The following is a 23199-nucleotide window of genomic DNA, read 5'->3' as shown; positions in this document are numbered from 1 at the left end:
GCCAACCAGGGCTGTTTAGTGAGACCCTTCTTAAAAAGTAAAACTAGGGGCTGGAGGAATTGCTCAGTGGCTAAGAGTACTTTTCTTGAAGAAGATCTGGGTTCAATTCCCAGCATCTATATTTTGGCTCACAACCATCCCTAACTCTAGTTCCAAGGGATTTCCCCACCCAGAGATAAGAAACCCATAAACAATAGCAATGAAAGGGTACTTGACTTATCCTTAGGTAAAGCTATATCTAACCCTGGAACACTTCATCTCCTCAGTATTTTCACGGTCTTGAATGACGTCCATCCCTAATATCACATGATTCTGTACAGCAGCAGAAAACTCAATACAACTGTTGAGCAGGAAGGTTACCATGAGTTGCATGGCCTAAACAGCAAATTCCAGGTCACCTTCTGGCAAACTCAAAGTATCTGATTTTAGTCAGCTTAAAAATGTAAAATGTGGCTGGACAGATAGATGACTCAGAGGTTAAGAACACTGACTGCTCTTGCAGAGGACCTGAGTTCAATTCCCAGCAACCACATGGTGGCTCACAACCATCTGTAATGGGACTCAATGTCTTCTGGTGTGACTGAAGACAGCTACAGTGTACTCATATAAATAACATAAATAAGTCTAAAAGAAAAAAAGTGCATTCACATACATAAAATAAAATGTAAAATATGGCCAGGCGTGGTGGCGCACGCCTTTAATCCCAGCACTCAGGAGGCAGAGGCAGGCAGATTTCTGAGTTCAAGGCCAGCCTGCTCTACAAAGTGTAGACCAGGACAACCAGGGCTACACAAACCCTATCTCGAAAAACCAAAAAGAAAAAAAAAAAGTAAAATATGGGCTGGGAGATGTCTCAGTGGTTAAGAGCGCTGGCTGCTGCTCCAAAGAACCCATGTTCAATTGTCAGTTGCCACATGGTGACTTGGTTCCAGGGAATCCAACACTCTCATCTGGCCTCTGAGGGAACCAGGCATGCATATGGTACACAGAAAAACACACAGGCAAAAAAACCCATATGCATAAAATAACAATTTTTAAAAATAAAAACGTTTGGTAATTCATTCTCCATTTTCTTTTTTTTTTTTTTTTTTTTTTTTTTTTTTTTTGTTTTTGTTTTTTTTTTAAAGATTTATTTATTATTTTATGTAAGTACACTGCAGCTGTCTTCAGACACACCAGAAGAGGGCATCAGATCTCATTACAGATGGTTGTAAGCCACCATGTGGTTGCTGGGATTTGAACTCAGGACCTATAGAAGAGCAGTCAGTGCTCTTAACCACTGAGCCATCTCTCCAGCCCCATTCTCCATTTTCTTAAAAAATCATACTATAAGCCGGGCGGTGGTGGCGCACGCCTTTAATGCCAGCACTTGGGAGGCAGAGGCAGGTGGATTTCTGAGTTCCGAGGCCAGCTGGTCTACAAAGTGAGTTCCAGGACAGCCAGGGCTACACAGAGAAACCCTGTCTCAAAAACAAACAAACAAACAAATAAAAAATCATACGGTAAGCCTCCTATCTATAAGAGCATGTGTATAATTTATAGTAGATACTGAACAATGAGCAAACGATGACCAGCTTTTCTGGACTCCTATTGTGGGTGGTTTTGTTTTCTTCTCTCCCATTTTCCTGATACCTCTGCCTCTACCTTACTGGTATGATGCTATAGAGTCAAAGTTGCTGCCACACCATCATATTTACAGAGACATGAGCAGCTTTATTCATGCTAACCCAGATGCAGAGGGTCTTCTCAGCGACAGGGAAAAAGCAAGCACACTGGATGCAAAGAAAGCAGCTAGAGTTGCAGTATGCTCGGCATGATGCCCTGACAAACAAGGCTAGATTTTAATTAAAAATGAGAACAGGGATTTTGCACTGTGTGTGTGTGTGTGTGTGTGTGTGTGTGTGTATGTATGTGTGTGAGAGAAAGAGAGAGAGAGAGAGAGAGTGAGAGAGAGAGAGAGTGTGTGAGTGTCAGGGGTAGGGGGGCTCAGTGGTTAAGAGCACTGACTGCTCTTCCAAAGATCCTGAGTTCAATTCCCAACAACCACATGGTGACCCATAATCATTTGTAATGGGACCCGATGCCCTCTACTGGTGTGTCTGAAGATAGTTACAGTATACTCATACACATAAAATAAATAAGTCTTTTTTTAAGCCAATTTTCTATTCTTTAAGTTTATTCTACTTTTAAATTTTTTATATTTATTTATAGTGGTGTGTGTGTGTGTGTGTGTGTGTGTGTGTGTGTATACATATGACTGCCAATGTGCATTCAAGTCAGGAAACAGGGAATTTTGGGGACCAAACTCCCATTGTCAGGCTTAGAAGCAAGCACCATTATGTGCTGAGCCACCATGTAGGCCAAGTGTGTTTTAAAATGTTTAAAAGTTCTAGTCCTTTTACAGAATGACATGCTTTCAGTATCTCTTGACATAGCATTCCAAAGTATTTGCTCTACAAAAGGACTTAAATGGATGGACATGATAGTGTACACCATTACTCATAGCCCAAGGGAGGCAGAGGCAGACATATCTCAGTGAATTCAAGGCTAGCCTGATCTACATAGTGAGTTCCAGCACAGCCGGGGCTATGCAGAGACCCTGTCTGAAAACACAAAAACACACAAAACTACAGTTACACACAAAAACAAATAAGCTTGATGAAAAATGAATTACGGTTGTCAGAGCCAATTAGGGTAATGTCATTACAACCTTCAAGGAACAAAAATGAGCATCTGACAATGATTTGCGAAGCACTCACCGAGATATTAATGCCACTGACTCGCTGGGGGAGACAACACTTAAAGAAGAGCACTCTGAGTCTCCTGTAGAGGAAGAACAGAGCAGTCATTACTGGAGGCGAAGGCAGGGCTGCATGTGTACCTCTGCAAGCCCAGGCAGCTGACTGGTACTGAGCATCACGAGCACTGCCCTTCTTGATGGAGCAAGGAGCGTCCCTGCTCTGCACTGCATTCCTTGAACTTAACAGGAGAGGCGGAAAGACCAGTGGGACAGAAAGGTAGAGACCAAAGTCCCTCACAAATCCCCAGTTAGGCCCTCAAAACAAATGATGGATGCAGGTGATGTCAGTCAAGCCGAGCAAACTGTCATCCCAGTTTCCTAGTAGATGGTGAGCAAGCCCTACAGTTGGAATCAAAAGGAGTCCTTACTCACCTTCCTCTTCTTCATTCTCATCATGGCTGCAGCTATCTTCCAAACCATCTCCCAGTTCATCTTCTGTATCTTCAGGCTCCACCTGGTTTGGCTGGAGGTCAGTAGCTGAACTGAAAGAAAAAAATCATGCCTCCACCCAGGCCAACTCCACTCTGGAGTCCCATTCCTTCACTGTCCCCCAGTAAGAGCCTCCTCCTCACCAGTGTGTTATCTCCTGCCTGGACCTCATACACTACTGCTCGGGTCCTCAGAACCCAGGTCTAGCCAGTTCTTCAGCTTTACACCTCATCTGCATATCACTGTCTTCCATTTTCTTTGAAGTCTATTAACAGTATATAAATATAAAATTCTGCATACAAAAGTCAATGAATAGCTGGTAATTCACATGTTCTTGAGATGTTCACTAGAAACTCAGAAGGCCCTGGTAGAAGGTTCTAGAAAAGTAACAAGACACAAGAGAAGGAACCAACTACATCTATGTCTTCAACTCTGAGTTGCCATCATTCCAGGAATACACAGGAACCCAGCCTGGTTAGGAGTAAGCAGGAAAATAACAGACCCTAAGAAGTGGTACCTGGAATTCTTACTTCTCCGCTGGTAAAGCCTAAAACAGGAAGGGGCAAACTCTCCAAAGGAATGATCAGTAAATATCTTTAGTAGATCAGCCACAACTTCCCAGCTCTACTGTTGTAGGTAAAATGCAGCCAAAGACAACAGTAAATAAATGGACAAAGGTGCATCCCAGTAAAATTTCATTTAAAATAAAGCAAGATTTAGTCTGCAAGCTACTTTTCTAATCACCACCTTACAATAAATCCCTTCGTTAAAGTGAAAACTAAAACTTCTAGGACAGCTAAAACATAAAGAGATACAGGGCAACAACGTCTGCAGACTATGGTGGAGCTACCGTACTGCTCCAATAAACCAAGGGCAGGGGGCAACTTACCCACCACCCTTAGTACAAGAGTTCAGGTCCTTGGCTTCCTCAGGCTCCTTCCCAGGCTGGTCAAGATGGACAGAAGAAAGACGAGTGGCCACTTCAGCTACACCAAGAGGCTGGAGGGAAGAAGGGGGAACAGGAGCTCTGTCTTCTCCAAGTACCTGGGGGTCAACTGCAGACCCACAGGCAGGGCTGGGATTGAGCCCATGGACATGTGAGGCAAGGAGGTGAATGCTGATCCTCTTGGTACAGAAGACTGTGCTGTCCAACCCCAAGGTGTCTGAAGTACCAGGAAGGATCGCACTGTCTAATCCAATATCCTCCTGAGGAAACCGCTGGCCCATCAGAGGTTTCCACCGCCTGCTTCTGTTGAGAAGACCCCACTGGAAGCTGGGGTTCACAAAACAAGCCTGTTCAAACTGGTAGCCTTGTCGTGGCATCTTCTCCAAGCCTTTTTCAGCCAACTTCCTCACAGCCTCAGTGAAGTGTACCTCTTTAGTAGCACTCTGGGAATCCGGGTTTTCATCCAGGCCACAGGGATGTGCCTCCATCCTAAAGTTACTCTGACTGCACTGGGAAGAGGTAACACTGGCTGTGGATATGTTGAGGGTGCTAGGGATAGATGGGGTGATAGGGGCAGTGACATCATCTAAGACAGTAGCAATGTTTTGGGGCACCTTATGGTCACCAGGTTGGGGTACACAGTCCCCAGTACCCCCTGAATGATGCCATGAGACAGGCTGGATCTTGGGTGAGGATACTGGCTTCAGGCCATCTGTGGCTTGTGATAAGGGCACTTTAGTGCTATTTGGCCTCATGAAGGAGTTGTTGTTCAGCATGGGCTTATAGGACAGTGGAGATGCAATCTTCCCTGAGATAGCAGAGGCCAGGCTCTTCCTTGAAGGGTTCTCCCCAGCTGCTGCCAGTGAGAGGTATGGATCAGTGGGTGAAGTTGCCATGGGCTGGGCCATGGGGAAGACTGTAGAAGATGTGGCTTTATTGGCAGTGACACTGACAGGAAGACCCTTCTGAGGGAGAGAAAAAGATCTTTTCTCTGAAGGGCTGGAACGCAAGCAGAAAGATTCCAGTTGCTGGTATGGTTTTTGCCTCACGTTGGTGCGGCGGTACAGCAGAGTATTGCTGAACAAGTTAGGGAGGGACTGCAGGTAACAGGGGTTGCTGTGGCCTGCAATGACTGCTGTGGTCCCAGAGCTACATAAAGTGCTAGGGCAAAGGAAATAGGCTGGCTGGGATGGGACTCCCAAGAAACTGGTGCCCAGCCCTGCTGACAGTGTGCCTACGTGCTTCTTTTCCAGTTTCCAGATTGGCTTCACCTGCTGATGGGCCTGAGACCAGACTTTGACCTCCGAGGGTTTCTCAGATGGTGAAGCAGACACTGTGCCTGAGGGATGTCTCTGCTTGAAGCTGTTTCCTCGGCGCAGGCCAATACTGTAGTGCTCTGTTCCTGCTGAGGCCATGAGGGGCCCACATCATGGCAACATGGCCTCATGGCCTGGCTCAGGTAAGGGGCCACACACCTCTAGCACCAGCTGCATCTTGGAATCCGTCAGCCTACAGGGAGAGAAACCATTAGAAATGCTCCCTGCTTGTGAGGTGGGTTCCACGCTAGATAAGTAATAGGGCGAAGAACACATTTCCAGGGAGCTTGCAGTGGCCTTCTTAGGATCAAATGCAGTTCTAAGAAGAACTAAGCCCTTAAGGGTCTACCACAAAGCTGCTCATGTAGCCACACTTTCAGAAAGCTTGCCTCTCTTCAAAGAAAAATAGTTGTTGGATAGGATCAGGAGACATCCTGCAAAGTGTGCGTATGTGTGTGTATGTGTGTGCACGTGTGCATGTGCATGAGAGAGAGAGAGAGAGAGATTGTGTATTTGTGTGTATAATTGTCAAAGGAAAAAAAAGTATATAGTTTAAAAAAAAAAGAAAAAGAAAAAGAAAGAGAAAGAGAAAGAGAAAGAGGAAAAGAAAAAGAAAAAGAAAAAGAAAAAGAAAAAGAAAAAGAAAAAAAAAGGCTGTCTATCTCCACCCCAGACTTGACCTTTTGTACCTAACAAGGCAGGTCTGAAAGTGGCAAAGACCCGTCTGTACTCCTTTCTCAAGTGATTCGGTCAGAAAGCTCAAAGGCTGCTCAAGAACACATCTGCTCTATTATTCTGTGTTTCAGCTCTCAACTATTTTTACCTTTACTTTGAGCCTTAAAAAAAAGAAAGAAAATTCAGACAGAAACAGAGCAGACACAGCAAGTTCATCTCTTCAAGAATCTTGTTAACCCTGCAGACTACTACACTACTAAGTTCCAAACCATACTCTGGTGGGACAACAGGAAGGCAGATGGAACTAAACACTAACACTATCTTATGCCCAGGGACTTTACTCTCAGCGGCCATAATGAAACAGAGAAATAAGGAAGCAAAAGAGAAAGGCAGCAAGAGTGGAGCAGCTTTCACCCCAGGCCCCAGACTCTAGTTGGCTGCTCTCTGGAGCAGGGAACCTGCCTTGTTTCACAGCAATTTCTTCAGTATGGTCAATCTCTAAATAAACTCACAAAACATTATCTAGTTTTCAAAGTTGTAGGGAAAGGTGTCTCCCTACATGACCACACCCACAGGGAAATAACTCACATCTGTCTATTTACCAGGCAACAGACAGAATTCAGATCAGAGTACTGTCCAAGAACCAAGATTCTAGTCTACAACTACTAGGAGGAAAATACCAACAAAGAACCTAAAGAAGACATGTGACATTACCCTCCTTCCCTACAAATGCTGACCCACAGGAAGTTCTTTCAAGAATACAAACAGGTACAACACAACAAAACTACGAGGCTGAGCGAAAAAACACTGTGAATGCTAAAAACAGTATTGAGATCAATGTCCTCAAAAAGAAAAGACAAAAATGCACCTCTACCAAGTCCAAACATGGAAACTGTATATGAGGGACAATCACCTTGTATACATACAATAGAGAAGACTAGCACTGAAGGAACCACGCCTTACCAATGACTTTGTAAGACTTCCCACATGCATGAATGAATGCTGGATACACTCAAAAGACTAACAATTTAATTCAGTCCTCTTTCAGGAACCCACATCTTACCCTACCAATGCAACACAATAGATACACCAAAGCAATAGGACACAGGAGCTAAGGAAATAAAACCTAAGGCCAATACGCCCTAAAAAGCAACCTCACTAATGACTTCACATTCATCTCTATGCTTTCTAAGTTCTAGTCCAAGCCTTCATGAATGAAACATCAAAACCATTCCATACATTCCTTATTAATACCACAGATAGTCCCACCTTCCTCCACAGCTGTCAGACAGAACCACTGCGCAATTTCCTCTCTGCATCCTACCAGGTAATCACGTGAGCCAGGAGCACAGAACACAGTGGCCTGACACCCAGACACCCGCTGGTTTGCTCTTTGTTTTTTTTTTTTTTTGATGGGGTCTCACTATACAGCTTTGGCAATTCTGAAACTCATTATGTAGACCAGGACAACCTCTAGCCCTCAGACATCTGTCTGCCTTAGCTTCCCAAGATCTAGGATTAAAGGCATGTACCACTACAGCCAGATGGCTTGTCTTTTAATGCAACTAAGGAAGAAAGAGCCTAAGGATAAAATCCCATCCCCTTAAAGTCTAAGGGTAGTTTTATCCCAGATGGTGTCAAGCTGGCAAGCTGTATTAGCTCCCATGTGGGTGACTAAGGGAGGTGAGTTCTCTTCTAACTGATGGGATACCAGCACTCATGTCTCTGAGATTATCATTTCCACTCCTCCTTCTCTTCACTCGTAAGGGTATGTAAGGTAACAACATGGGGAAGGTTATGTATCTTAAAGATTTGTTTATCTTTAATTATGAGTACACTGCAGCTGTCTTCAGACACACCAGAAGACTGCATCCTTACAGATGGCTGTGAGCCACCATGTGGTTGCTGGGAATTGAACTCAAGACCTCTGGAAGAGCAATCAGTGCTCTTAACTGCTGAGCCATCTCTCTAGCCCCGGTTATATATCTTTAAGTGTATGCAAGAGCCAGGGTGGTGAGATGGTTTCTTTAACCATGAAAGAGCTCCACAACTCATAAGAGATAGCCTGGGTTGGTTAACATGCTGGTGTCATGAAGAGTCAGGCAAAGACCTATTTGCCATGTTATATACTTTGTAGACTCCAGGAACACAAAGTAAATAGTACAAGTCCAAAACAGTATCGCAGAGGTGCCTTGATATGGCTTCAGTTCACAAGCAGTTTCTGACTCAAACAAGCAAATAATATTTGCTAAAAGCAACTTCTCTTTTCATTAGAAATTCCTAATGAAACTAAAACTCAGTGTCCTGGGAAGCAGAAATGTAGTGGTGATATTCAAGCAGCCTGCATCCTCCATCCCCACCACTGCTACAGCTCACATTTTCCCATGGAATGCCCAGTGCCCAAAGGAATGTGATGCCAAACTTAAAAAGTTTGAGGCAGTCTAAATCCTAATAATTTGAGGAAATCAATTTATTTCCAAATCAGTTTGAATAGTTTCAAAAGCTAACATACTAAAAAGGCTGAATTCTAGCTGGGTGTGGTCGTGCACACCTTTAATCCCAGCACTTCAGAAAGCAGAGGCAGGTAGAGCTCTGTGAGTTGAGCACAGCCTAGACTATCTACACAGTTAAGTTTCAGGACAACCAGGCCCTACACAGAGATACTGTCTCAAAACAAAACAAAATAACAGAGCCGGGCAGTGGTGGCGCATGCCTTTAATCCCAGCACTTAGGAGGCAGAGGCAGGCGGATTTCTGAGTTCCAGGCCAACCTGGTCTACAGAGTTAGTTCCAGGACAGCCAGGACTATACAGAGAAACCCTGTCTCAAAAATAAACAAAACAAAATAACAAAGGCCGATGAGTTCTGTCATCAGGTCAAAATCAATATAGGCAAATAATGCCTGGTACCCAGACCATAAAGAGAGCAGATCCTCACAAGACAGCTTTCTACTGGGTCAAGCCTATCCTCTGAAGTATTGACTTCAGATACTCAGTGTTACTTCTCAAGTTTCTTTCCTAGCACCCCCTTACATTTTTAAGCATGCTGAAAAGATATCTCTAAGTATCTATCTGTATGCTTATAGAATCCAAGGGACAGACTGACTTTCTCTCAAGCAAAACTTAGGATGAGCTACCAAGGGAAAAAGAACAGGGAGGAAGGCCACACAAACCATTGGTAGAAGTCTTATTTCACAATACCCAATTTAGCTAGGTGTGGTAGTGACACAACTTTAATGCCTGAATTCAGGAGGCAGGCTGCTCTGAGTTCAAGGCTAGCCTGGTCTATATACTGAGTTCCAAACCAGCTAGAACTATATAGTCTCAAAACAAAGACAAATACCCAATTTAGCCTGGCACAGTGCACGTGTCTTTAAACTCAGCTCTTGGGAGGCAGAGCCCGACAGAGCTCTATAAATTCCAGGTCAGTCCAGTCTACATAGTGAACTCCAGGCCACCTAGCACATTGTGAGATCCTGTCTCAAAAGAAACAAGCAACAACAAACAAAAAACTTGGCATACACAAGGTGTACATACATACATGCAGGCAAACTCATACACATAAAAGTGTTTAAGATTAGTCAACTTGGGGACTGGCAAGATGGCTCAACGGGTAAGAGTGCTGACTGCTCTTCTGAAGGTCCCAAGTTCAAATCCCAGCAACCACATGGTGGCTTACAATCACCCATAATGAGATCTGATGCCCTCTTCTGGTGGATCTGAAGACAGCTACAGTGTACTTATGTATCATAATAAATAAATCTTTGGACCGGAGCAGTCAAGGACTGAGCGAGCAGAGTTGACTGGAGCAAACAGGGCCGACTACAGCGAGTAGAAGTCCTAAAAATTCAATTCCCAACAACCACATGAAGGCTCACAACCTACATGAGCTACAGTATATATACTCTTATACATTAAATAAATAAATTAATTAAAAAAAAAAGATTAGTCAACTTAAGTCAAGTTTCATAAAAGCAAATTAAGCAAATTAAAAAGAATGTTCTAGCCAGGCGTGGTGGCACACGCCTTTAATCCCAGCACTCGGGAGGCAGAGGCAGGCGGATTTCTGAGTTCGAGGCCAGCCTGGTCTACAAAGTGAGTTCCAGGACAGCCAGGGCTATACAGAGAAACCCTGTCTCTAAAAACAACAACAACAAAAACAAAAATAGTATAAAAAGAATTTTCTGAGGCTAGAGAGATATTTTAGTGATTAAAAGCACTAGCTACTCTTTCAAAAAATCTAGGTTCAATTCCCAACACCCAAATGATAGCTCACAACCATCTATAATCCCACTTCCAGGGCCTTCTTCTGGCCTCCATGGGCACCAGCTGCACATGGATGTATATGCAAGCAAAAGAATCATATATATAATAACTTTAAAAACAGAATTTTCCATAAACTCTATTATTTTCATTTAATTTGCATACTTTTTTTCTAAAGATTTATTTTTTTTGGTTTTTTTTTTTTGGTTTTTTCGAGACAGGGTTTCTCTGTGTAGCCCTGACTGTCCTGGAGCTCACTTTGTAGACCAGGCTGGCCTTGAACTCAGAAATCCGCCTGCCTCTGCCTCCCGAGTGCTGGGATTAAAGGCGTGTGCCACCACGCCCGGCTAGATTTATTTATTATTATACATAAGTACACTGTAGCTGACTTCAGACACACCAGAAGAGGGCGTCAGATCTCATTACAGATGGTTGTGAGCCACCATGTGGTTTCTGGGATTTGAACTCAGGACCTTTGGAAGAGCAGTCGGTGCTCTTACCTGCTGAGCCATCTCTCTAGCCCAATTTGTATACTTTTAAAACCCCCCATACACACACACACACACACACACACACACACACACACACACACAGGCAAAGATATACTTATTGTCTGTCTATAACCAAATGATCCAACACTGCCTGATCCTCCAAATCAGCACCTTGCAAAAGGGAGCCAATAAAGTGATCTTACCTGGAAAATAGCAGTTTGAATAATCTAACATTTTAAAGAGCCAATAAAATTACATGATTCTTGTCCCTATATATTATTCTTGAGGAACTCGGTGATCTAAGAGGAAGAGGGTGTACAACACTGAGCTGAGCTACAATCTTGCAAGTTCAAGTTTAAAAGAAAACAAGTCTGTTTTTGTCCACAGAGATCCAAACAGGAAACTGTCCAGCTGAAAGGAAAGAAGTTTATTGAGAGCACAGCAGTAGTAGTCCAGGGAAGGATCTTGGACACTCAGGGCATCTAAATCTACTTGTGTAAATCCATAGCATACCCTCCATTGCCAGTGGCAAGTCATCCTGTGCAGAGGGATGGGATGAAGGACTGAGCAGGGGAAGATAAGGGGGACATTGTGTGATAATTTACTTCAAGACGCCTGCTTTGTTTGATATTGCAAACAAAACCATGCATTACTTGTGTGAAGTCTCCCGAGTTTCCAGGGCACTCTTCCTCTTCCCAACCACGCTGCATCAGCAGCCACCACCTCACAGGAGTGCCTGCCAAGCACCAGTCAGCAGTTCATCACATCCAGGGCTCAGCAATTAATCACTTTCAGTGCGAGGCCTCAGAGTTGCAGTATTCTGGGAAAGAAAGGCGAGAGGAAATACCATAACCCTACTGAGCAGTTAGGTGAGCAAATTCTCAGAAGACACACTGAAGCACGGCGTACCCATGAGAATGACAGCACACCCATAACCTAGCATTAGAGAGGCAGAGGGCTCTGAATGTTAGACGAGCATAGTACCTGACCCACAATAAACACTGGCAGCAAGGTAGTTACTATCTTTATGTTCATACCTGTCCCTTGTTTGGTTTGGTTTGGTTTTTGTTGACTAAATAGACACAAGCTAGAACCATCTGGGAAGAGGGAACCTCAACTGAGAAAATGCCTCCACTAGATCGGCCACAGGCAAGTCTGCAGGGCATGTTCTTAAGTATGATGTGGGAGGATCTCGCCCACTGTGCGCAGGGGGGCCTGGGTGTGTAAGAAAGGAAGCTGAGCAAGCCATGGAGCACATCAGGAAAGTAAGCAGCGCTTCACCACGGTCTGTTTCAATTCCTGTCACTGGTTCCTGTTGTGAATTCTTGTCTTGACTTCCCTGCAAGATGGACTATAGCTTAAGATGAAATAAACCCTATCGACCCTAAATTGCTTTTGTTCATGATATTTTATCACAGCAATCTAAAGCTAACTAGGACAGCACCCAGAGATCCCATCTTTCCCCCTCAGCCTTTTTATAAGCTGCCATGAAAGGAGAAAAATACAAGGAATAGGTAATAATTATTCCACTACAAATTTCAAAAATTGGGCTGGAGAGATGGCTCAGTGGTTAAGAGTATTTGACTGCTCTTCTAGGGGTCCTGAGTTCAATTTCCAACAACCAAATGGTGGCTCACAGCCATCTGTAATGGGATCCGATGCCCTCTTCTGGTGTATCTGAAGACAGCTATAGTGTACTCATATACATAAAATAAATAAATAAATAAATAACTCTTTAAAAAATTTCAAAATCAACTAGGACAAATAATGTTCCTCTATAAAGACATCACTGAAACTGGGCAGGATAGTGGTTCAGACCATAATCCCAAGCACTTGGAAGGCTGAGGCAGGAGGACAGCCTCAAGTTCTAGGCCAGTCTGGGATATGTAGTCAGGTCAGTCTAGACTAAAGAGTAAGACTGTCTCAAAACAACCAAAAAGACATAATTGCTTTTTGGGAGCCTTTGTAACATTTATTTTACAGCTAATACTTATATTCTTCAGCTACAAACAATTTTCCATTAAAGCATACCAGAAAGGTCAAACAGTTCAGTAAGTAAAAGTGCTTGCCACCAAGCCCGATGACCTGCATTCCATCCCCAGCACCCACATGAAGGAAGCAGAAAACGGATTCTCTCTTATTTTCCTCTGACCTCCTCATACACACCTTGATATGTGTATATAGATGCATATACATGTGCACACACAACAAATAAACAAGTTGGGCTGGAGAGATGGCGCAGCGGTTAAAAGCACCGACCGTTCTTCCGAAGGTCCTGAGTTCAAATCCCAGCAACCACATGGTGGCTCACAATCATCCATAATGAGATCTGACGCCCTCTTCTGATGCATCTGAAGACAGCTACAGTGTACTTAGATATAATAATAAATAAATCTTAAAAAATAAAACAAAAAAGTTGATAAAATGTAAATGTAAAAATTAAAAATAATCATGCTAGGAGTTATATGGTAAACTAAGCCCCTTTCTGTTCTCTTGCTTCTGGGTCTTATTTATAATTAGATACTTAGGATTCCTAAAACACTGTATATGAGTTTTAAAAGCAACTTTTACTCAACTACTGCCTAGACTTTGGCTTCTAAACACCATCTGTTAATAAAAGGAGTCAGAGCTATGTAAAAGTGGCTGATTCTAAACCTGTGTCAGGAAGCAAGACACAGGCTAGAACACTTGGTGCCACCAGAAAAGGGAAGAGAAAGGTAAACCAAAAAGTGGTGCTATTCTACAACTGACAGGAACATCAAAAGATCCCAGAACACCCATCAAACTAATAGTGAGACAATGGGTGCTCTCCTGGGAACACTGGGAAGGAAGCAAGGATGGCTACTTGTCGGTGTTAGTCAACTCTGTACTGGAAGGCAAAAGGAAATCAAATACAAACCGAAAAGGGACAAATAATTTTTGGGGCAGTAGAAATAGAACGCCTAAGAAATCAGGGTAGCTAATGATTCAGAGGATGAAGGCTCTTGCTGCCAAGCTTGAAGACCACCTGAGTTCAAACCCAGAACCCACATGGAAGGAAAGAATTCAACTCCTACAAGGTGCCCTGACTTCCACACAGGCATCACAGAACATGCTTACTTGCACATGCACAAAATAAATGTAAATATTAATAGAAAGTCTATAAGTAAGTCTATAAGAGGTCTATAAAATATCAAATCTACAAGAGAAAATCGACTAGAATGAAGAAGCAAGTTTAGTAAGGCTAAAGGGTACAAGACTGATACATAAAAACAACGTAACACTTTTAAAATTCATTATGTATGTGTATGTATGTGCATTTGTGTGTATGAAGACACATGCATTCAACAACATGTATATGGATGTCAGCTTCTACTTTTTTCAATACAAGAGCTCTTGGATTTTGTTGCCTATGCTAGATATCTGCAAACTCCTAGGGATTCTCCTGTCTCTACTTCCTACTTCCCTGTAGGAACTGGGATTACTGAAACCTGAGCTACTGCCTCTGGCTTTCCTATGACTTCTGCAACTCAAACTCACACTTCAAGTTCACACTTGAATGGCAAGTACTTCTTTTTACCCACTGAGCCATTTCACCCAGGCCCAGAAAAATCAAACTAAACCCTAAGCCCCACCCCATGCAGCTACTTGTTGACTTCCATTGCTACACCTGTGGTTGTTTGTATATGCTCTGCCCAAGGAGTGTCACTATCAGAAAGTGTGGCCCTGTTGGAGTAGGTGTGACACTGTGGGTGTGGGCTTTAAGACCCTAGTTCAAGCTGCCTGGAAGTCAGTATTCTGCTAGCAGCCTTCAGATGAAGATGTAGAACTCTCAGCTCCTCCTGCACCATGCCTGCCTGGATACTGTCATGTTCCTGCCTTGATGATAATGGACTGAACCTCTGAACCTGTAAACCAGTCCCAATTAAATGCTGTCCTTTATAAGCCTTGCCTTGGTTATGGTGTCTGTTCATAGCAGTAAAACCCTGACAAAGACAATCTGCCTGGTTTCTTGTAGTCAAAAGCATTGCTATTTCTTCTTCTCCATCTCTTTCCTCCTGGCAGTTGCCAAGACTTTCAGCTTGCCTGTCCTGTTTTTTTCTCAAAGGCTAATGTGGGGATCAGCTGGTAAGAGTGCCTGCCTAGCATGCAAACCCAAGGTTCAATTTGCAGTACCACATAAACAGAACAGTGGCCCTTACCTGTAATCTGAGATGGAGGTAGGAGGATCTGGAGTTCAAGATTAATCTCCGGGCTGGGGAGTTGGCTCAACAGTTAAAAGTACTTCTTGGAAGATCTGCGTTCCATTTCCAGAACCCACACAGTAACTCATAACTGTAACTCCAGTCCCAGGATAGTCCCACTCCCTCTCCTGACCAATTTTGGGTACTAGGTATGCACATGGTATGCAAACACACATGCAGGCAAAACAATCATATACATAAAATAATTAATAAATCTAAAAAAATTTTTAAATATTATTCTCTATTCAAGGTCAATGTGGGTACATCAGACTCTGTCTGTAAAAATCAAACCAAACCAAAACTAGCCACAGTTACATGGTAGAGTGAGCACCTAGCTAATGCACCGTCTTTGGCTGTAATCTCTGGTATCACACATGCAAATAAACAATTTCATCTACAGACAGCATCATCACCTAGATGACAGAATTAATCACCTAGGTTCTTTTTGGGTTTTATGGTTTCTTTTGGGTTGGCAAAAGTTCTTGCTGTGTTGCTCAGGCTAGGTTCAATCTCCTGGGTTCAAGCTAGTCTTCTGCCTTACTCGAAGTAAAGATTATCACTGTGCCCAGACTTAGGAATAACTTTAACGATAAAAAAAAAGTATACACAATATAAAAATACAGAAACTGCTAAAAATAGATGTAAACATACAAAGAGATATAACACGTTCATAAATCAGAAGTCTCACTATGAAGTGAAGTTGGCAATTCTTATCAAAATTCCAAAAAGTTTTTCTGAAGAAACTGACAAGAGGATATGAAAATCTGTCTACAAATATGACAGATCTAGAATAGAAGACTGAATAGCTAGGAGACTTACTCTGCCTGGTTTCACAATCTAGAACAAGGTTATGATAGCAGTGTTAATAATAGACATGCAGGCCAACAGGACACAACAGAGTCCAGAAGTAAACCACACTCAGCCGATTAAAAGTTACCTCAGCAATTTCATGAACATGTTTTAACCAATGGTACTGAAGCAACAGGACGTTCAACTTCACACCTAAAATAGGATTAAAGGAGGAATCTACCTGTCTTTCTCTAAGGGTAGAGAACGAGGTCACATGCCCACATGAAGATTTTTAAATCTGTCTGCCAGTGGCCTTGCAAACTCTAGTTCAAGGCAAAGCTTAATAGAAGCACTTTCTCCATGGAACCCTCACTGCTCACAAAACCCAAGTCTTGTCCTCAACAGAGATAGCAGATACAGTTGAAAAGCAGGAACCGAGAGGGGAGTTCAAGGGTTTCTATAGCCACTGCCATTTAAGAGAGAACAACTTACCTTGTCATCTTTTTGAAAGCTGATGAGAATGTTGGCCTTTAGACACACTGAAGGACAAGAGAATCAGTGACACTAGAATGAAGCCATCCTTTCCCCACCCAATTAAACTTTAATAAAATAAAAATCCAAACCATGTGGTGGCAATGGCATGTAATTTCAGCACTCCTGAGGCTGAGACATGAAGAGCATTAGTCTGAGGCCTGGGCTACATGGCCAATGACCCATTCTCAAACAAAGTATTTAGTGGGAAAGGGAGGGCCTCAGGCCCAGGGACAGGCAACACAGAAGGTTCCAACCCGTATGGAGTAATGAGGGTTTCATCCTGACCTCTGCTGACCCTCTTCCACTCAATCCATCAACAAGTGTTTCCAATTTCAAAGCAATTTTTTAAGTCTTCTCCAGTCATTACCTTAATAAAGCCACCACCATGTCACCAATTGAATTCTATTTCTACACTCAGCCTCCTTACAGTCGTGGTTTTGGTTTTGTTTTTTTTGGCGTTTGTGTGTGTGTGTGTGTGTGTGTGTGTGTGTGTGTGCGCGCGCGCGCATGCATTCGCGCATGCATTCAAGTGCATGTGCCACAGGACTCATGTGAGGGGAGAGGACCACCTCAGGTGTTGGGCCTCACACCCTCCCCTGTTTAAGGCAGTGTCCGTTTTTCTACTACATACACCAGGCTAGCTACCTTCTAAGTATCTCTTGTCTCTGTGTCCTATCTCCAAATAGGAGCACTGGAATTACAGAAGCTTGTGCTAACCATCCAGTTGTTACATGTGTTTTGAGGACACAAAGCCAAGTCCTCACTTACCACCTGAACTATACCTTCCCAGTCCTATCCTATGTCTGCTCCCCATCCCCCATGGCTCACAGTGCTCTTTTTAAAATATAACTTAAAGCCAGACTACTGAGTCTGCCAGGCCTGATAGTGCACACCTGTAATCCTAATTACTCAAGGATGATCATGGGTTCGAGGCTTCGGAGTTAAGAGTAAATTCAGAGCCAACTTGGGCAACTTAGGGAAGGACTACCTCCAAATAAAAATTAGTGCTGGGATATAGCCTAGAGTAGAACTATTAGTTGCCTGGCATTTGTGAAGCCACGGGTTCACAAATCATATTTTCATTCTTTCTCTCAGACACACACACACACACACACACACACACACGGTCTATTCTGTTCTGCACAATCTGTAGGGATACTTGCCCTGTTTCCTATGGCAAAGAACCTATGCTGTCTTAAATCACTCCCTAGGGGCCAGTCCCAGCTAAACTTAGACAAGCACCTATTTCTACAGAAAGGAATTATTCATTACACACTGATTAAATCATTCTCTTGGACGTGGCACTGAGACCTGCAGTTTCCTTTACCTCCTCCATCTTGATGTTTCTGTAGGTCACCTGGGAAATCTGGGACACTGGAAATGGCTCATCATTTCTATACAAGGTCCCTGGTGGAATCACTTGATGGGATGCACCTTACGTGGTACTGGACGGCAGGGGTCAGACCCACTTCCTCTGACAAGATAAATCCTAAGGTCTAGCTCCCTACAGTAACTTGAAGAAGCAATGAATTTAATAATGTTTGTGGGATTTATTTTTATTTCTCATCACATGTATGTGTGAGGTATTCGTTTGAGTATGTGCACATCAGTGCAGGTACCTTTGGAGGCCCCTGGAGTTGAAGTTACAGGCAGTTGTGACCCACCCAGTATGGGGGCTGGGAAGTGGAGGCAGGTCCTCTCCACTTAAAGTTATAAGCTTTCAGCCACTTAGCCATCTCTTTAGGCCTAGGCAAATGGATTTCTGAAAGATACACAGAGCAAGGTCAAACTCCAGCTTTAAAGAAAGGGAAGGTGAAATCTCGGGCAGTTTGAAGGGGCACAGTGCAGCAAGGCAAAAAAAAAAAAAAAAAAAAGTAAAGCAAGAGAGATCTAGGTTATCACAGCCACACCAGAGGGTAACACTACTCTTAGGCCTCCTTAGAATCCAACAAGTGAAACCAGTTAAAAGCTTTATGGCCACGTGACTAGCTCATCTGGAGCTTTGATTTTTATCAGTCTCCACAGGCACCTCCTTCCTCAGGTGAACAGGGGTTCTCAACGAGTGGTTCACAGAACCTGAGGGGGCCCTGGGACTCTTCCAGAGGTTGTGTTAGGTCACACTGTTTATATACCAGAAAATAAAAGGGCATTAGCCTTTTCCACTGTGCTGACGTGTCCATTGGTGGTGTAAGAAAAGTATCAACGAGGAAAGCCACTGGTACCCAGGCCCAACTTAAGACAATGGCAGCGTCCATTCTTCCACAGGATGGTTTAACTGGCCACACAGTGAAAGAATGCTAATTTTACTGCATAGCATGAAGATATTTTAAAGTTTTACAACAATTTTCTATGTGACAAGATGAGAGGTAGGGTCTGAGGATCTAGCTCTCATACAGCACTTGCCCAGTAAAATGCAAACTAGCTTCAATCCCCAGCACCGAGGTGGATGAGGAAATACACACGCTAGACGTACTAGCGGAGCACAGTGGCCCGAGCCTGTAATCCTAGCACTTCCAATACAGAGAGACACAGTTCAGCGTTATTCCCAACCACAAGGTGAGTTCCAGGACAGCTTGGACGACGAGACCCTTATCTCAAATGAAACAAAACACTATTAAAGCTCCTTCAAGACAACTGTCTCGAGGCAAAGCACCCGTGTGAATCAACTGTCAGAGTTTTTTATGGAACACCATGTTTACTTGAAAGAGAAAAGCTGACCTAAGTGATGGAGTCCTTCAGACTTTGGTATCTGGCAAACATTTCTGGAGAATGAAACAAAGCCTGTCACTTCAAGTAAAACAGCTGACAGTACTTGCTGCCAATGAGAACATCTCAACGTCCAAGAGAAAATCGGAATTTTGGCAAAACAGTATCTGCCACTCAAAGAGTAACTGCTTTTCTAGAAATTGTAATGCTAATACAAATATGGCTTTTTATTTTACTTTATATAAAATTTTAACATCCATTTATCCATTTCTGTGTTCGTGGGAGTGTCACAGTATCATTGTGGAAGCCAGAGGACAAACTCTCATGATTCTTCTCTCCATTACGTGGGTTCCAAAGCCTGACCTTAGATCATGAAGCTTGGCACCAAGTTCAGCTGATGAGCCAGGTACTTTAGTTATCTTCAGGCTACATATTGACCTCAAATGTATGGGCCCTCTTAACTCAGCCTCCCAAATGCTGGGATTAACTGGCCTAGTGGTACCATCACGTTGTATAGGAAGCACTGACAGCACTCAGAGCTGAATAACTCAGTTAGTGCCTACCACATGATGTCACAGAGTCAGAAATGCATACAAGCCCACCGGGATGGTGGTCTACACCAGTAGTAATCCCATACTTGTGAGACTGATGCAGGAGAATCTTAAAATTCTAGAAAGTTCTGGGCTACTCAGTGAAACCTCAACTCTATGGAAGAAAATAACAAAGATCTACCAGCCAAGCTGATCCTTCTTTTATATGATACCAAAGTACAATACCTACAAACCCCTTCGAACATTTTAGGCCCTCTTGTAACCATCTAAGGCTAAATTATCTTCTTTTTAATATTTCTGTTGTTTTATGTATATAAGTATTTTGTCTGCATGTATGTCTGTGCACAACAGGATGCAATACCCAAAGAGGCCAGAAAACTATAAACAGCAGTGAGCTTGGTTTTCTGGAGGAACAGCCAGCACTCTTAACCACTCCAGCCCCTAAATCTTAACTCAAAAACAAACATCAAAATTCAGTGAATGCAGAAATATGTATGAAAATCCAGTTATCTTCTCTTTTTTTAAAGATTTATTTATTTATTATATGTAAGTACACTGTAGCTGTCTTCAGACACCATAAGAGGGAAACAGTTCTCGTTACAGATGGTTGTGAGTCACCATGTGGTTGCTGGGATTTGAACTCGGGACCTTTGGAAAAGCAGTCAGTGAGTGCTCTTAACCGCTGAGCCATCTCTCCAACCATTATCTTCTCTTAATATACAATAAAAACCACACCCAATTCTATTCTTCTCAAAAACATTTTCATTTAAAATCATTTATACTAACCATAATGTGTTAATAATAGATCTATTAATTTTTCCCACGTGGAGTAATAATTCAGTTCCTTGAGATATACCTTCTACATTTAAAAAAATCAGTACTGTGTAATATTGGAACTAGCCTGTAATCCCAGCACTGGAGAGGCAGAAATAGGTGGAGTAAAGGCAACGCCTGTTTTATAGAGGTTTTTTTTCCCCTCTATTTCTCAACCTCAATAAAGGTCTTCCTTTAACTGGCTTTTTTTCTGCGGTTCTCTGCTGTCATCTGTTGTATTCAGATTTCCCCTGCCTTTTAATTCTTAAACTGGCAGGGAAAATGAATCAATCAAGAACCCTAAACTGCATCATTTCTAGACTCTATCACTTGGTTCTAGCCAGAAATCTTTCTTGACCAACCTATCCGTCACCCACCCCTTCTATACTCTTACACACAACCCTGATGCTATTTCCCTGCTTTTTTATCTTTACAAAGAATATACTCATCTCTTCCCCTAAGAATTTTAAAAAGTGTGTATTCTCAAGCTGGACTAAGAAACTGCCAGGACTACATAGAGTCTGTCTCAAAAAACAAACAAACAACAAGAAACTATTGCTGGGATTACATAGGTGGTAACACAGAGCTTTAATCCCAGCGTTCAGGAGGCAGAGGAAGCTGGATCTCTGAGTTCGAGGTCTACAGAGAATGTTCCAGGTCAGTCAGGGCTACACAGAGAAACTCTGTCTAGAAAAACAAAACAAAACAAAACAAAAGAAGAAAGTAAGAAGAGAAAAAGAGCAAACGAACTTACTAAATACTTTTGCTCATGTTTTACTTAAAATAAGTTTTAAAATCCCATGGTCCCACAAAACCTTCCAGGCCTGAGACTTTTAATTTGGTGGTAGTGATTGACTGTCTAGAATGTGTAACTCCCAAGGTTCAATCCCTAGGACCTTAAAAAGATGGGAAGGGCAGGGCAGGCAGAGGCAGGTGCATCTCTGAGTTCAAGATCTATCGAGTGAGTTCCAGACAGCCAGGGCTGCACAGAGAAACCCTGTCTCAAAAACAAAAACAAACAAACAAAAAAACTAAAGTCACTTGGAAACTACAAGTCAGGAAATAGATTCATTTTAAGTTAAGTCTTGGGCCCTAATAAGCCCAGCTCACAGAATGGCTCCCAACAAACACAACTGAGCTCGGACCTCTGTTCAGGCCATGCTGTATCTTTCTAAAGCTACTTTGTAACTTGAATATCTTCCCACTTCTTCACTCCCTGAGAACATTTGATAACTTTCAGGGCCAGGCTTAGAGTCTAATCAGTAAATCGCTAGTAACTTTCCAGACAATAAAGGGAATAGTTTTTATGCAAATAATCTCAGTATTGCAACAATTGAAGGCATAGGATCCAACGGTACCTGCTCTTAAAGGCTCCTCCAGATTACTGCTGATTGGCCAAATCAACAGGCGCTGAAATTGAGATTCGGAATATTCAAAATGACTCCATAAAGGAAGGGTTTCAAATGCTGATTAAAACATTTCCAAGATTCAGAACCGGAATGTAAAGACTGAAGGTGGGGTGACGTATTTTTCCAAACAAATCGCGGTTAAGCGCTTCACTTCTACCACAGCACATACATCAGTATGGCAAATGCTTTCTTGATTAAAAATCTCTTGTTCTATAAACTCTCGAAAACACGTTTGTCTTGCTCACCAATGTACCCTCCCTAGGAACCTTACATAGTGGCTTCACTCGTTACCTACTTGTCGATGTTTATAAAAGCTGTAAATTATTAAATGAAAAAAAATGGCTGGATAAATGAGTTAAATTAGGATCTCAGCTTCTGGAATGTAGGAAAGTGTGTATGGATAACTCAGAGTGGGGTCAGGAAAAAGCAGGCCCTGAAAAGAGCCGGGATTTCAACCCAAGCCAGAATTTAAACCGCAGCGCGGCGGGAAAGAGGACACGCTGAAACCAGGACCGAGAAGGGTGTGGGGCTCGGGCCGCCCGAGGAGAAGCCAACGAAGTTCTCCCCGCGTGGAGGCTGCCGAGGAGGACTCGAGAGAGGGCCCGGGAGGAGGCCCCGGTCTCCGACTCACCAGAGAAAGGCGAGGTGGCGAACCGGAAGCGGGGTTGGGGGCCGGTGCCAAGGGCTGGGGCCGAGGCACGCGGGAACGGCCGGCCGGGGTCGGACACCAGCTCTGCGACCACACTCACCTACGGTACCCTACTTCGCCGCGACTGGACGCCGGCTCCGCGCCGCTTCTTCGCTGCGCCTGCTGGGCGAGCGGGCGACCTCAGGTGTCCCTAGCAACCAAGCTCCGCCACGCGACCCACGCTCTGCCGCTTTCTGTCCCACACAGAGCGCGCCCCCAGCGGACAGATCTAAGGCCAGAAAGGAATGGGAGGGGGAGGGCCCGAGGCAAGCGCGCCGAATCCCAGCCCTTGTGCAGCCTAGAGAATGGGGGGGGGGGGGGGGGGAGAAGGAGGGACTTGGGGGGAGGGAGAGAGAAAGTGCAAGGAATTTGCGCACGCGCAAACTTGTCGACACGGTGGAACTCTTGCGAGCGGAATTCTGGGAACTGTAGTCCTGCAAGTAAAGGCTCCGTTCTGGGAATCCACGATTCATTCTACCTAACCACTATGGACTCTGACCATACAGCGCCAAGACTCTATTAAAGAATTCCTACCAAAATTCCATGAGTTTGAGGCAAGTAAGAGGAA

General features: G+C 43.5%; 1 protein-coding gene across 3 annotated transcripts in view; it reads right to left on the bottom strand.

The window, feature by feature from the left end:
- Ttll4 (tubulin tyrosine ligase-like family, member 4) overlaps window positions 1-22937 on the bottom strand; it is a 40188-nt gene extending 17251 nt beyond the window's left edge. The window contains exons 1-5 of one of the 3 annotated variants that reach the window (XM_006496224.3): window positions 22575-22937; window positions 11572-11738; window positions 4119-5684; window positions 3173-3282; window positions 2760-2823 (exon numbers count right to left, since the gene is read on the bottom strand). In XM_006496224.3, coding sequence (XP_006496287.1) covers window positions 2760-2823; window positions 3173-3282; window positions 4119-5590 — 1646 coding nt within the window. In that variant the 5' untranslated portion in view covers window positions 5591-5684; window positions 11572-11738; window positions 22575-22937. The remainder of the gene's footprint in view (window positions 1-2759; window positions 2824-3172; window positions 3283-4118; window positions 5685-11571; window positions 11739-22574) is intronic. The other 2 variants (NM_001014974.2, XM_006496225.2) reach the window with 2 other exon arrangements.
- Window positions 22938-23199: the final 262 nt, after the last annotated feature.

Source organism: Mus musculus, chromosome 1 (assembly GCF_000001635.26).
Source record: "Mus musculus strain C57BL/6J chromosome 1, GRCm38.p6 C57BL/6J".
Classification (NCBI taxonomy): domain Eukaryota; kingdom Metazoa; phylum Chordata; class Mammalia; order Rodentia; family Muridae; genus Mus; species Mus musculus.
This window is presented reverse-complemented; position numbering and strand designations above follow the sequence as displayed.